At 37.1% G+C, this 12,185-nt stretch overlaps 1 protein-coding gene across 1 annotated transcript; it reads left to right on the top strand.

The window, feature by feature from the left end:
* Positions 1 to 10,151: 10,151 nt before the first annotated feature.
* Positions 10,152 to 12,184, top strand: LOC132202598 (receptor-type tyrosine-protein phosphatase S-like; the record flags this gene model as incomplete). The annotated part of the gene is made up of 4 exons (XM_059629602.1): positions 10,152 to 10,571; positions 11,090 to 11,374; positions 11,434 to 11,592; positions 11,996 to 12,184. Coding segments are annotated over 4 exons (1,053 nt in total), but the record flags the coding sequence as incomplete, so codon positions are not given.
* Position 12,185: the final 1 nt, after the last annotated feature.

The following is a 12,185-nucleotide window of genomic DNA, read 5'->3' as shown; positions in this document are numbered from 1 at the left end:
TACTACCCTGAGAGAAATAATAATATATATAAATAAAATATATATAAAATGGGAATTAAAAAAAAATCGATTAATTGATAATTTATATTAATTTTTGTGCTAGAATAAAAAGGAGACAAATACATAAACTCTAATTAATAATCTTGCTCTTTGTTGATCTCCTCAATTATAAATTCATAATTGAATCAATCAGTATCAATTGTCAATTACAATCAGATTTTGTCACTCTTGCAATTTTTTTTTAAATCTTCGTAACATTAAGAAATTAAGAATGAATTAATCGATTAATAAAATATAATATTATAGATGATATTATAATATAATTATAATCCTCTATCATTTACGACGTTATGTTTGATACAAATGTAAATTTCACAAAATATTAAGCTGACATAAATTTAGCCTGAACCTATTTTAATGCAAATCAGCATTCCTGAGCCACCCCCTGAGCCTCTCCCTGTGAGCGGAGCCTCTCAAAATCGCCTCCCACGGGCAGTCAAGTCATGATCAGCAAAAGTTCAATAATAAATCTGTCTCGGGGCCGATCGAGAAAGAGAGTCGAAAGTATTTTCCATGCATATAAATTGTACAGAAAAATTTATAATATTCCTCAAGGTGAGGCAATAAATCCGTTTGCAATGGGAGGGTTGAAGACACTTTCGTATTACAATTTTGATGTTTCTAGTGATTTATAATGTCCGTCAGAACCATAAAAATGATCGAGCGCGGCGCGGTCGGGCCGGCGGATTGACTGGGTGAAATTATTTATTACGCCGCCGCGGCCGTTCTCCGACGAATAAAACCGCACTTATACATATAAACTACACGAGAGTGAGTGTTTCTGACTGAGACACTCAGCATCACGTTATTTTTCCCTAATCTCCATACTGGATCTCACCATATACACTCCGTTCCCTGGCTATACCTGCGCGCCTACCATCATGGAATTTTAATCAAGCTCATGTGAGATTTGAAACCGTCCATCCACTTTTGTTATTTATTATGGAGACGGATCGGGAAACAACAATGATATATTGTCTGCTGTCAGATTTCGCCGCTTGATATGCGCGCACCTCCATTTCTTTCTCTCTCGCTCTTGCCAAGAAATTAATTCAAGAATTTTGATTAACTTTTATACACTTGACGAGAGACCTCTCGTGTTTTTGACTGAACCAGAGAAGATGGCTTTTTAGATGTGGATATTAGATACGACAAAACGCAGCTTGCGTGACACTCCATGCATATTTTGTATAAAGACTCTGAAATAAACTTTATGGCAAATATCTGAATTTAAATCAAAAAATTTATTCTCTAAAATTTAATTTAGAAAATTCTGCCATGGTTTATGTGGCAAAAAAAGCCCAATCAACAATTTTTACTTCCCTTGATATAGAACAATATCACTAATGTCATCTCACATCTGCAAGTGACCCGATTTTAATGCAAGAAAAATACAGATGAAATTTAAAGTTAAAATTGGATCAAGAGAACATCGCTAAAAATAACAAAGGAAATTTTTATATTTTGTATTTCCCGTTTTTCCCTCAAATACGCAATAACTTTCAAACTCTGTCCAAAGGAATCCATCTCAGCTTCACAAACAAAAAACAAAAAACTATCACCTGAGTGGTGATTTATTTTATTAATTTTTTCTTAGCATTAATTTTTAAATTTAGAGATAAACATGTTCATGACTGATTCTGCAAAAGTGTGACCGTAAGCCTTGACTGTCTAGATAATCAGCTTAGGTATGTACTTAATGATTTCCACTCATTTAAAAAGAAATGGGCAAGACTCAAAGGTTGTCATGTGCAGATGTGCACTAATTTGTAACAAATGAACTGAAAGATATAAAATTATAGCTTTCATCAGCGACAATAATGTACTTAATTTCCTCTCTGGTCATTTTATAATTTAAAATAGCATTATTCAATAATTATACATACATATTTGTAGCACATTTGCATTTCCATTTATGATTTACTTTCAGCAGATAAGAATAATATTTATAAAGTTCCAGATTAAAATAAATTTACAGAATTTTTTAAACTGAATCATTGACTCTACATTGAGCATATCTATATAAAAAAATATTTTAAAACATTTTATCTTTTAAACTTTTTACATTTTTAAATAATTATTTTATTCTTGTAGAGGTACAAAAATTATTTTAGAATAAAATATAATTGCAGCTTGAAATTTTTATTTTGAATCATTTTTCCCCAGAATTTCAAATTGAAAATTTACAAACAAGAAAGTAGGATGGACTTTCCCACATTAATTATGACTGAGTGAATGCATAGGATTGTAATTACCACGAATTGGTAAGGTCAAGCGTCCGTTAATTCAATTAAAATGCCTCTCCCCCAAACGAATCTGGTTAACAATAAAAATCTCTGGTAATTCGCGGTTCTTTTCGTCCAAATCAATAAATCAAGTGTCGAGATTTTAGCACCGTGCTGATTATACATATAACGACGACCTGGCTAATTTTGAGCGGCAGAGTGGCGGATAGATAGCTCTAATTTCCAAGAGAGGTCTGCATTTGATGCGCGGCGGCCTTGGATATCGCTCAGGGCGACATTGAAATCACACACCTTGTCGGCCCTGCTGGTCAGCTACCCTCAAAAGGGGCGCCGATATCGCTATGGGCACTGCACCTTTTGTTTTCTTGTCCGTCTATCTGTTATTATTATATCGAGAGCGATCCTTTTTGGCAAAAAAAAACCATAACCCACTTTACAGGGGGAAACTTGACCCAAGGGATGGTCCACATTTGGAAATATAGATCAGCCTCTTGACAGCAGATTAAAAGTTAAAATCACGTAATTTCCATTATAAATAAGGGATGAAATGTCCAATTTCTTAATCATTTTAATTCACGAAAAAAAATCATTCAAAAAAATTTAAAAAAAAAAATAGTATCAGCAATTAAAACATTCATTAATTAAAATTAGATTTTGCGGTCAAAAAAGTTAGAATTAAGTGAAGGCGGAAAAATAAAACCTGGTCTGAATGTTTGGAGCAAAAAAATTCTCAAGATTAAGTGCAATGATTTTTGGCAGTGAACTTCATTGTTCATTGTTTTCTAAGTTCGCGGCTCATGAGTATGTACACATGAGTCTATATATTATTCAAAGAGAGCTCTCTATGCATAATAAAAGATTAAAATCAACAAGTTGCTCTTTCCTAATTGAACTCGCGCGGTCTCTCACATATGTTCATAAAATGGAACAATGCCGCGTGCAATATTAAAATCAGCTGCGGTGGAATTCGTCGACACGAAAAAAAAACTCTCTCTGCGCCATCGAAATCCAATATCTCGCGCGCATCAACATTGTTTTCTCTGCGCGTTGGGCGTTTGAGTTTGAATTTTTTTGATGGACTGCTTTTCGGGCCGGTCGGACGGATGGATATGCAAATGCCCGAGTTGATCTGATCGGCCGTCAGGCAATAAATAAATCCAAAACGCATTTACAAGAGTTGAGAGAGCCGATTGCATCATACCAAATACATCAAAAGCAACTCCTCCTCAGCTGCTCCCTTTGCAGCGGTCTTTGATGGATGGAATATTTAATTTATTGACAGCATTTCACATTTTCGCTATAAATATCAATTTATTTCGGCCTGGATAGGAAATACTACTAACATCGCACATTAGAAAAAAAAACTGACCTGTTCGTTGAGCGTTGCAAGGAGAGAAAATAATATCGAAAAAGTGATAGTTGTCCTGAAAACATTGTATATATCTTTTTACATCGGGGAGCCTGATATCCATTCATTTTAATTGGGTCAATCTGATGAGGAAAACTGTATTCAATGTTTCAACACTTGAAGGCGCCTGAAGTTGTAAATCAATTTACAACATTTTTTTATAGCATTCATACTTGTCAAATCGTTTATTAGAGGTACAAGTTGAAAATTTTAAATATTAGCTTTCATAGATTGAAGCATGAAAAGGCTTGAAATGATTTACCTTTAATTTCCATTGATTAAAAATTGTTGTCATTTTTTTTTAAATGCATCAAAATAATATATAAGAAAAATTGTTTGAATGTTAATTTTACAATTAATCTATTTCACTGCAAATATCCTAAGAAATGTATTTTTAGTGTTTAAAAGGTTAATTTGAACAAAAACATAAACTTGCATCTTTTGTATTGTTTTTTTTTCTGCGCCAAATTTGTTGGATTTTTGTGTTCATCTTACACCGAAACAAACAAAATAACTCAACAAACATCAAAAGGCTGGGAAGTAAAACAGAGACAGCGCGTTGTATATGCTTAAATTACAGAGACGGACCTTGCGTATATAAATCCCAAGAAAAGTTTTAGTTCTGTATTTTATTATTATGATTTAGCGTTGGCATAACATTATTATTAAAGGGCATCTCGCGCAGCTCTAGCGTTCTGAATTTTGTTTTCGAGACGAAGGAGATTTAGTGCTGGCTATCAAAGTGCAGGCGTCTGCCGAGCAAGAATCATAATAATAACGTGGATGATGAATTGTGTTTGTATCCGAGTAGGACCAACTTTATATAACGCGCCGAGCGAGTGGATTTTCCTCCCGCTGACTATAATTACGCGCGCTGCCCCTGCCCATGTGATGTGTACCGCGCGCGCGTGTGTGTATAAAAATATATATTTCACCAAATAGAAATATAAGCACCGCTCGCGCATGTAGGCATTTTATACACACCGTGCCAAAGCAGTTCCCACGATTTTTCTCCGAGTCCCTCTCTTATAATATTTTCTCATTGTGAAAAATGACTGGCGCGTCCCTTTTTTTCTGCGCTCGCCGTTTTTGCATGTAAATAAAAATATAATGCTATAGGCACATTGCGCGCGCCCTCTTTTTCTGCCACGGATTCACAGAATTTATGGTCGTATAATTTATAATTTTCTGCCTCTCACACACACACACACACACACACTATTCGAAGTGCACGAGAATAACAATAATAAACAATCGAAATTTGCGCCAGTCATGATTCCGAACAAGCAATTTTCTTTTCTCTCCCTCTCAGTTCCCAGTTCAATATTATAGTTCCTACTTCGGTCCCTAAACTTTATATTGGCATTGCAATAAATTTAAATTTTAGTTTTTGGGACAGCCATGGATATGGAAATATAAAAGAGTGGCAAAAATTTAATGAAATAACTTAAATGAAAATACATCAACATCATAAGGTGATGATATTTCTTTTATTGAATTATTATTTAAAAAAATTTAATAGAAAAATATTTAATAACTTCATCGAAGTTATTTTGCGTCCAACAACGGTTTTATACAATCATATTAAAATATATTTTACCCTCACTATAATAACCCGCAACTATATAGAAGTGCATATATATCTATATAATTGAGGAACATAAAAAATTTAAAGTTTGTTTTAAAAAATATTATTAAAAAGATTTCAATGTATTATATTATATAAAAATTTTATATATCCTTAATTTAAATAATTATTATAGATATTATTATCCCTATTTTAAGTTACATTTTTATTTTATTTTGATTTAATTTAATTTTTTATTTTTTTATTAAAATCATAATCTTTGGAAGATAAATATCTGCATTTGTTATATATTAATAAAACTAAAAAATAATTTTTAAAGTATAAAGCACACGAAGTGAACATTTTGTAATACTATTAAGCCTATTAAGTTGGAAAATAATTTTGCAAATCATAATATAATGCTTGTGATATTAGTTTGGAGATTGTGTAATAAATATTATGAAAGAAATCATCAAATAGTGCATAAACCTCATATCCAAGAAGAATTCAATATCAACTAATCTACAGCAAATTTTGCAAAGATAAAATAAGCAATTTGCATTTTTTACTACCGATGAGTCTGACACGCTGGCACAATGCATCGCGGCCTCCTGAATGGGAATCAATGGGTGTAATGAGCGCGCCAGAGCTCGGCTTTAACAAGGTAATTGTCACGTAATCAAAATCAATTACAACGCAGCTCATGCATTAAACGACGGCGATCGGTGAGCTCGGCTGCTTCGGCCGCGGCTCGGCAGGGAGCAGCTCAGCTCAGCGCCGCGCCGAGGGGCCAGGCCTGGCCCGTGGGGCGGTTCGGCCGCCTCCAATCAGCGCGGCGGCCAGGTAGGGCGCCATCAAAGTGCCCCCGCACCTGCCGCCTCAGCACTCTCGCTTTCCAGCCGACGCCACTCACCGACAACTCCTCTGTTCGTTTTGCTCGTCCACGATTTTTCATTTATTTTTCAATATGGAAATTTATTCTTTTTTTATATATAATACATTTAAAAAGAAATGCTTTTATGCAAATGTAACAATAAAAAAGATATTGAAAGTGAACTGAACTTATAAACACTTTCAGATAAAATTTTATTATATTTTTTTTTTTTTGCATTTATTGATTACAGGAGGGAAATTTCAATTCTGTAAACAGTTGCAGAAAAAACGCACAACAAATTTGTTGAGATTTATATAAATAAAAAAGTAACAACAATTAACCTTGGAATTAAATATGAATTTAAAATTTAATCCTTTCAGCATCTCATTTTTTTTTAAATTTTACTCAAATAAAAAGTAACAAAAAAAAAACAGTAAAATATTCTGGGCTTTTAAAGCATAATTGAATTTAAAACATGAATATGTGCATTAAGATTAATTTTCTGTATTTGACTAAGAGAAATTCCTCGTCTTATTTGCTGCACAGTTATCTGATATTTGAAAAAGAACCATTTCCGTCGCTTTTGAAATAGACACGCTTGATATGAGATGAAGAAGAAGTGCTGATTTAAGAAACAGAATATCTGTGAAAACCGTCAAAAGATGGAAAACGCAAATATGGATCAAAAATCGCTGAGGCTCTCGAAAAATAAAACAGAGGGAAACGTCAGAGCTGTCCTGCTATCGGAAACCGCAGGCCTGCTTGCTGAGTTCCAAACATCGCGTTCGCTCGCACGCGAGGAAAAAAGCCGCGGTCTTATTTTAGCATGAAATACACAGTTGGCGTTTTTTTCCCAATGTTTCCTTCTTGGGGTTTAGTGTAACAAGCGTGGGACTTTGTCTTAACTGCAAAAATTCAGCGTCCACAACAAAAATGGGAGGAAAAATTTTGCATTTTAAAATTTAAAAGTGAAATTATAAATTGATATTATGATTAACTTAAATTCTAAGGTTCTAATACATTAAAAATGTAAAGAATATTATTTAATTAAATTGATTTTAATTATACCTAACTAATAACTAACCGAGGCTCATTGCGGCGGATTGGGGTCTTTTTGATCTTTGCAAAATTTTTGCTGGTGGTGATGCCTTTTTGTCCAACAATCTCTTTTTCTTAAATAATTGTTTTCCGATAATTGAATGTAAACAATGTATTTGTAACAATGTGGACGAATAAACAACAATTTATAATAAAATTTGTAAGTTTTTTTCAAGGAATATTAAATTAATGTAATATTTTCTATGACTTTAAATTTTTTATATCATGTATAAACAAAAATAGTTTTAATTCTGCGAATTCACCCGAAGGAGTAAACGTGATATCAAGCAGATGCCTTTTGATCCAAGCAGCGAAATTATACAACAGCGCGGTGCAATAAAACATCCCGAGTAACACAGTAGCCGAATAAATATGTAAAATCTATAAGGCGAGGAATGCGTGTCACTGCTGGCTGCCGTTGCTACTGGATTATAAAATTACACATTTTATATATCATGAGGCTGAAATTATATTATAGGCCAGCAGCAGTAAAACTAGTAGCTCCGCATGCTATGCTCGGCGAGACCAATAAAATATTGTAAGTCACTCTCTTGCTGTTCACCCTTTCCTTCTCCCAGCATTATATTTATTTGTTTTGGCTTGTCTCTAAAATTATAAAATATACATTTTTATTTTTTGTCACTTGCTTTCGTGCGCGCCTCATCGTCCGGCGAAAAAAGTGTCGGATGGAAAAGGTGGAGTTGCTGGGCGCCGTGTTATTCTTTCCCAGGCTTTTTGTCCGTGCTTTTTTTTGCCAAGCTCATGGCTTTGTTTGGTGCGCGCGTAGATCTTTGGTTTTCGTTCGTGGCTGGCTCCGGCGAGCCGCCTTTGCGTGCCATATAATTACACAGCGCAAGAAATGCAGCCGCACACCGCCTTGGGCGCCAGCCTGCTGACTCTAACTAAATGTATCTCGCAGCTCTTTCCATTTTCGTTTTATATTCTTCGGCTTTTTTACTCTTCAACAGAGAGAATGAGACTTGCTCTCGCGCTGACTCACAACGGTCGCACACACAACAACCACCAGCAGAGTAAACAAAGCAAATAATTTAACACGCGACAGCGTCAGAGATGCTGGGAATTTTTTTATCGATACACAATAATATTGTTTTGATAAACCCATTGTGGGAATCGTTGATGGTTTGACTGACAAGCTGACCAATTGAGTATTAATTATGATTTTGGCTTCCATTTGTAGTTTTATTTGCTGTGTTTATTATCAACTCTTGGAATAAATAAATTTAATGAGACACAAAAATTTTCATTGAATCAAGTATTTTTTTTCTTGGATTAAGAAAGTAACTTAAATATTAATTTTTAAATTGGTTAACATGATCCATAATTTCATTCTTAATAGCTTCTACTAACCTTTAGGAGAATATTTTTTTTACAAATAATTTATTTTTGAAAGGAAATAATTTTATGCTTTAAAATGTAGTAATTCATTTGATCAGATTATTATTTTCAACTTTTCCAAACAATCCTAACGTGAGCACAGAAATCAGACGCCAACAAATAAGTGCCTGGTGTAAATTGAATTACAAACAAAATTTCAACATGATGGTGGCTGTATAAAAGCGCATAACCATTACTTTAATGAGTCATTTTGTTTAAAAAACGCGATCTGGTGTCGCTGATACTCATTACATCACAGCCCACGTTATGAACGCGCCCGCGATCCTTTATCTGGAGCGTGAGTTGATGCAATAACTCGGCGACACACCCACCTCGCTGGTTCCGCGCTGCACATATAAAAATGTATGCAGTATAATATTTTATGGCATGCACGTTTCATAATTTATGCTTTCTTTGTTTTATGCATTATTCACACTTCTTGCGGCGCGCCAGCGAACGCATTGAAATTGTTTCTTGTTTATGACAAAACCTGCAGAGGAACTGGTTACGCAAAAGAGGAGCCCCTGAGGAGCCTGCGCTCCTGAGGAGCCTGCGCTCCTGAGGAGCCGGCGCTCCTGAGGAGCCGGCGCTCCTGAGGAGCCGGCGCTCCTGGGAGCCGGCGCTCCTGCGAGCCGGCGCTCCTGGGAGCCGGCGCTCCTGGGAGCCGGCGCTCCTGCGAGCCGGCGCTCGTGCGAGCCGGCGCTCGTGCGAGCCGGCGCTCCTGGGAGCCGGCGCTCCTGGGAGCCGGCGCTCCTGCGAGCCGGCGCTCCTGCGAGCCGGCGCTCCTGCGAGCCGGCGCTCCTGGGAGCCGGCGCTCCTGGGAGCCGGCGCTCCTGGGAGCCGGCGCTCCTGAGGAGCCGGCGCTCCTCAGGAGCCGGCGCTCCTGAGGAGCCGGCGCTCCTGGGAGCCGGCGCTCCTGGGAGCCGGCGCTCCTGGGAGCCGTCGCTCCTGGGAGCCGTCGCTCCTGGGAGCCGTCGCTCCTGGGAGCCGTCGCTCCTGGGAGCCGTCGCTCCTGGGAGCCGGCGCTCCTGGGAGCCGGCGCTCCTGGGGAGCCGGCGCTCCTGGGGAGCCGGCGCTCCAGAGGAGCCGGCGCTCCTGAGGAGCCGGCGCTCCAGAGGAGCCACGGCTCTCCAGAGGAGCCACGGCTCTCCAGAGGAGCCACGGCTCTCCAGAGGAGCCACGGCTCTCCAGAGGAGCCACGGCTCTCCAGAGGAGCCACGGCTCTCCAGAGGAGCCACGACTCTCCAGAGGAGCCACGGCTCTCCAGAGGAGCCACGGCTCTCTCAAAGAGCAACGGCTCTTCCGAGGAGCCACAGCTCCCCTAAAGAGCCACTTGTAAATTTTTTCATCGATTTTTTTTATTGTGAAAAGTCTTAAACTTTAAATAAAATGTTAGATTTAATTGGTTTAAATTTTAAATAAAACTAAGTAACAGCTATAGCAAAATAAATTTTGAATACTGTTGTATTTTCCTAAAAAGAAAAAAAAATCTTTCCTTTTCAATTAATTGAGCCAGGCCAGCAATTCACATGGGACAACTCTAGTCTGGAGGTGAACAAACCAAAAAACCGTTATGCCAACGTCATCGCCTACGATCACAGTCGCGTCGTCCTGCAGTCCGAGCACGGCGTTCCGGGCTCGGACTACATCAACGCCAACTTTTGCGACGGCTACCGGAAGCCAAACGCTTACATTGCGACGCAAGGACCTTTAGCGGATACGTTTGCCGCCTTCTGGAGGATGGTCTGGGAGACGAAGAGCTCCTCCATTGTGATGATGACGAGGCTGGAGGAGAGGGCGAGGATCAAGTGCGACCAGTACTGGCCCACCAGGGGCTCCGAAACCTACGGTCCCATCACAGTTGCGGTCAAGGATACCCAACATCTGGCCGCCTTCAGCATCAGAAGCTTTACTTTAACCAAGGTCAGTACAAATCTGCAACAACAAATTTGTATTAAATTTTGTAAAATCAAATTATATTTTTAAATTTTTCCATCTGTTATTTACTTAGTTAATATTTTTTTTAAATATTCTTGTTCTTCATTTGAAAATTATTCAGAAACGATAGTTTTATCTTTTTTTTTGAAATAAAATAGGTTTTTTTTATATATTTTAAATGAGTTTTATACAAATTTTGTGATGAATTTTTTTTTAATTCATATCTGATTTATATGTTATATATTGTATAAATATTATTTGAAAATTATTTTTTTATTAATAATTAAAACACTAAGCTAAAATACCAAACAAACTTACATGTTGCTTTAATTTTCTAAAAAAATTTGTTTTTTTTCCTTTCTGTTTTTTATTATATATTTTGAGAACATTTTTAAAATTTCATCAATATTTTTTTTTTTACAAATTTCTGTTTTTAACTGTAAATAAATTAATAATAAAACACCAATTTAAAATATTTAAAAATGTATTCTTCGTCGGACCAGGTTGGCAGTTCCGAACGGAGAGAAGTGCGCCAGATGCAATCCACAGCATGGCCTGACCACGGAGTACCAGAACATCCGGCGCCTTTCTTGATTTTCCTCAAACGAGTCAAAGCCCTGAATTCGTCTGACGCGGGCCCCATCATCGTCCACTGCAGTGCCGGCGTCGGCAGGATGGGATGCTTCATCGTCATCGACTCCATGATCGAGAGAATGAAACACGAAAAGTCCATTGACATTTACGGGCACGTGACATGTCTCCGAGCTCAACGGAACTACATGGTCCAGGTTGGTTTTGAAAAATGTAAAATTTTTATGGACAAATTTCTTAATTTGCTTTTTTCCAGACTGAAGACCAGTATATTTTTATTCACGACGCTCTGCTTGAGCACTTCATTTGCGGCAACTCTGAAGTTCCCGCCCGAAGTCTGCACTCTCACTTGCAAAAACTGCTCATAGCTCCAATCGCACCTGATCAACCCACAGGAATGGAGCTTGAATTTAAGGTAAAAAAAAAATGACTAAATCTAAGTTAATTTAAATTAAATTAATGTAATTTAACTAATTTAAGGACTAAAAAAATAAATTTTCAATGATGTGTGGAAGTTAAGAAAAGATTACAGACAAGAACTTTGATACATTTATTATTATGTCTATTATTTTCTTAATATTTCTTAAATTGATAAAATGAATTAACTAATAGTCTTGGAAATAAAGCTTAAATTTGATTTTAGGGGAAATTGATGAGGAAAAACAGTTTTAATAAATATTTAATATCTTTTATGTAATTTTTGAGGAAAATCTTAAAAAAAATGGAATGATTTAATAAAATAGTTTTTTATTGTGATTATTGTGATAAATTATTTGAATGAAAGTGTTTTCATTTTTTATTTATTTTTTTATTTTTAGAAATTAAACAACTTGCTGGCGGACGGGACGCGTTTTGTGACTGCCAACATGATGTGCAACAAGCCCAAAAACAGGCTCGTCCACATTCTGCCTTACGAGGCCACCCGAGTGTGTCTGCAGCCGATCAGGGGCATGGAAGGCTCGGACTACATCAACGCCAGTTTCATCGACGGATACAAGTACAAGGCCC

Source organism: Neocloeon triangulifer, unplaced genomic scaffold (assembly GCF_031216515.1).
Source record: "Neocloeon triangulifer isolate White Clay Creek 2 clone unplaced genomic scaffold, ASM3121651v1 ptg000015l, whole genome shotgun sequence".
NCBI classification, from domain to species: domain Eukaryota; kingdom Metazoa; phylum Arthropoda; class Insecta; order Ephemeroptera; family Baetidae; genus Neocloeon; species Neocloeon triangulifer.
Note: the sequence above shows the minus strand (reverse complement) of the source record. Positions and strands in the feature narration are given on the sequence as shown.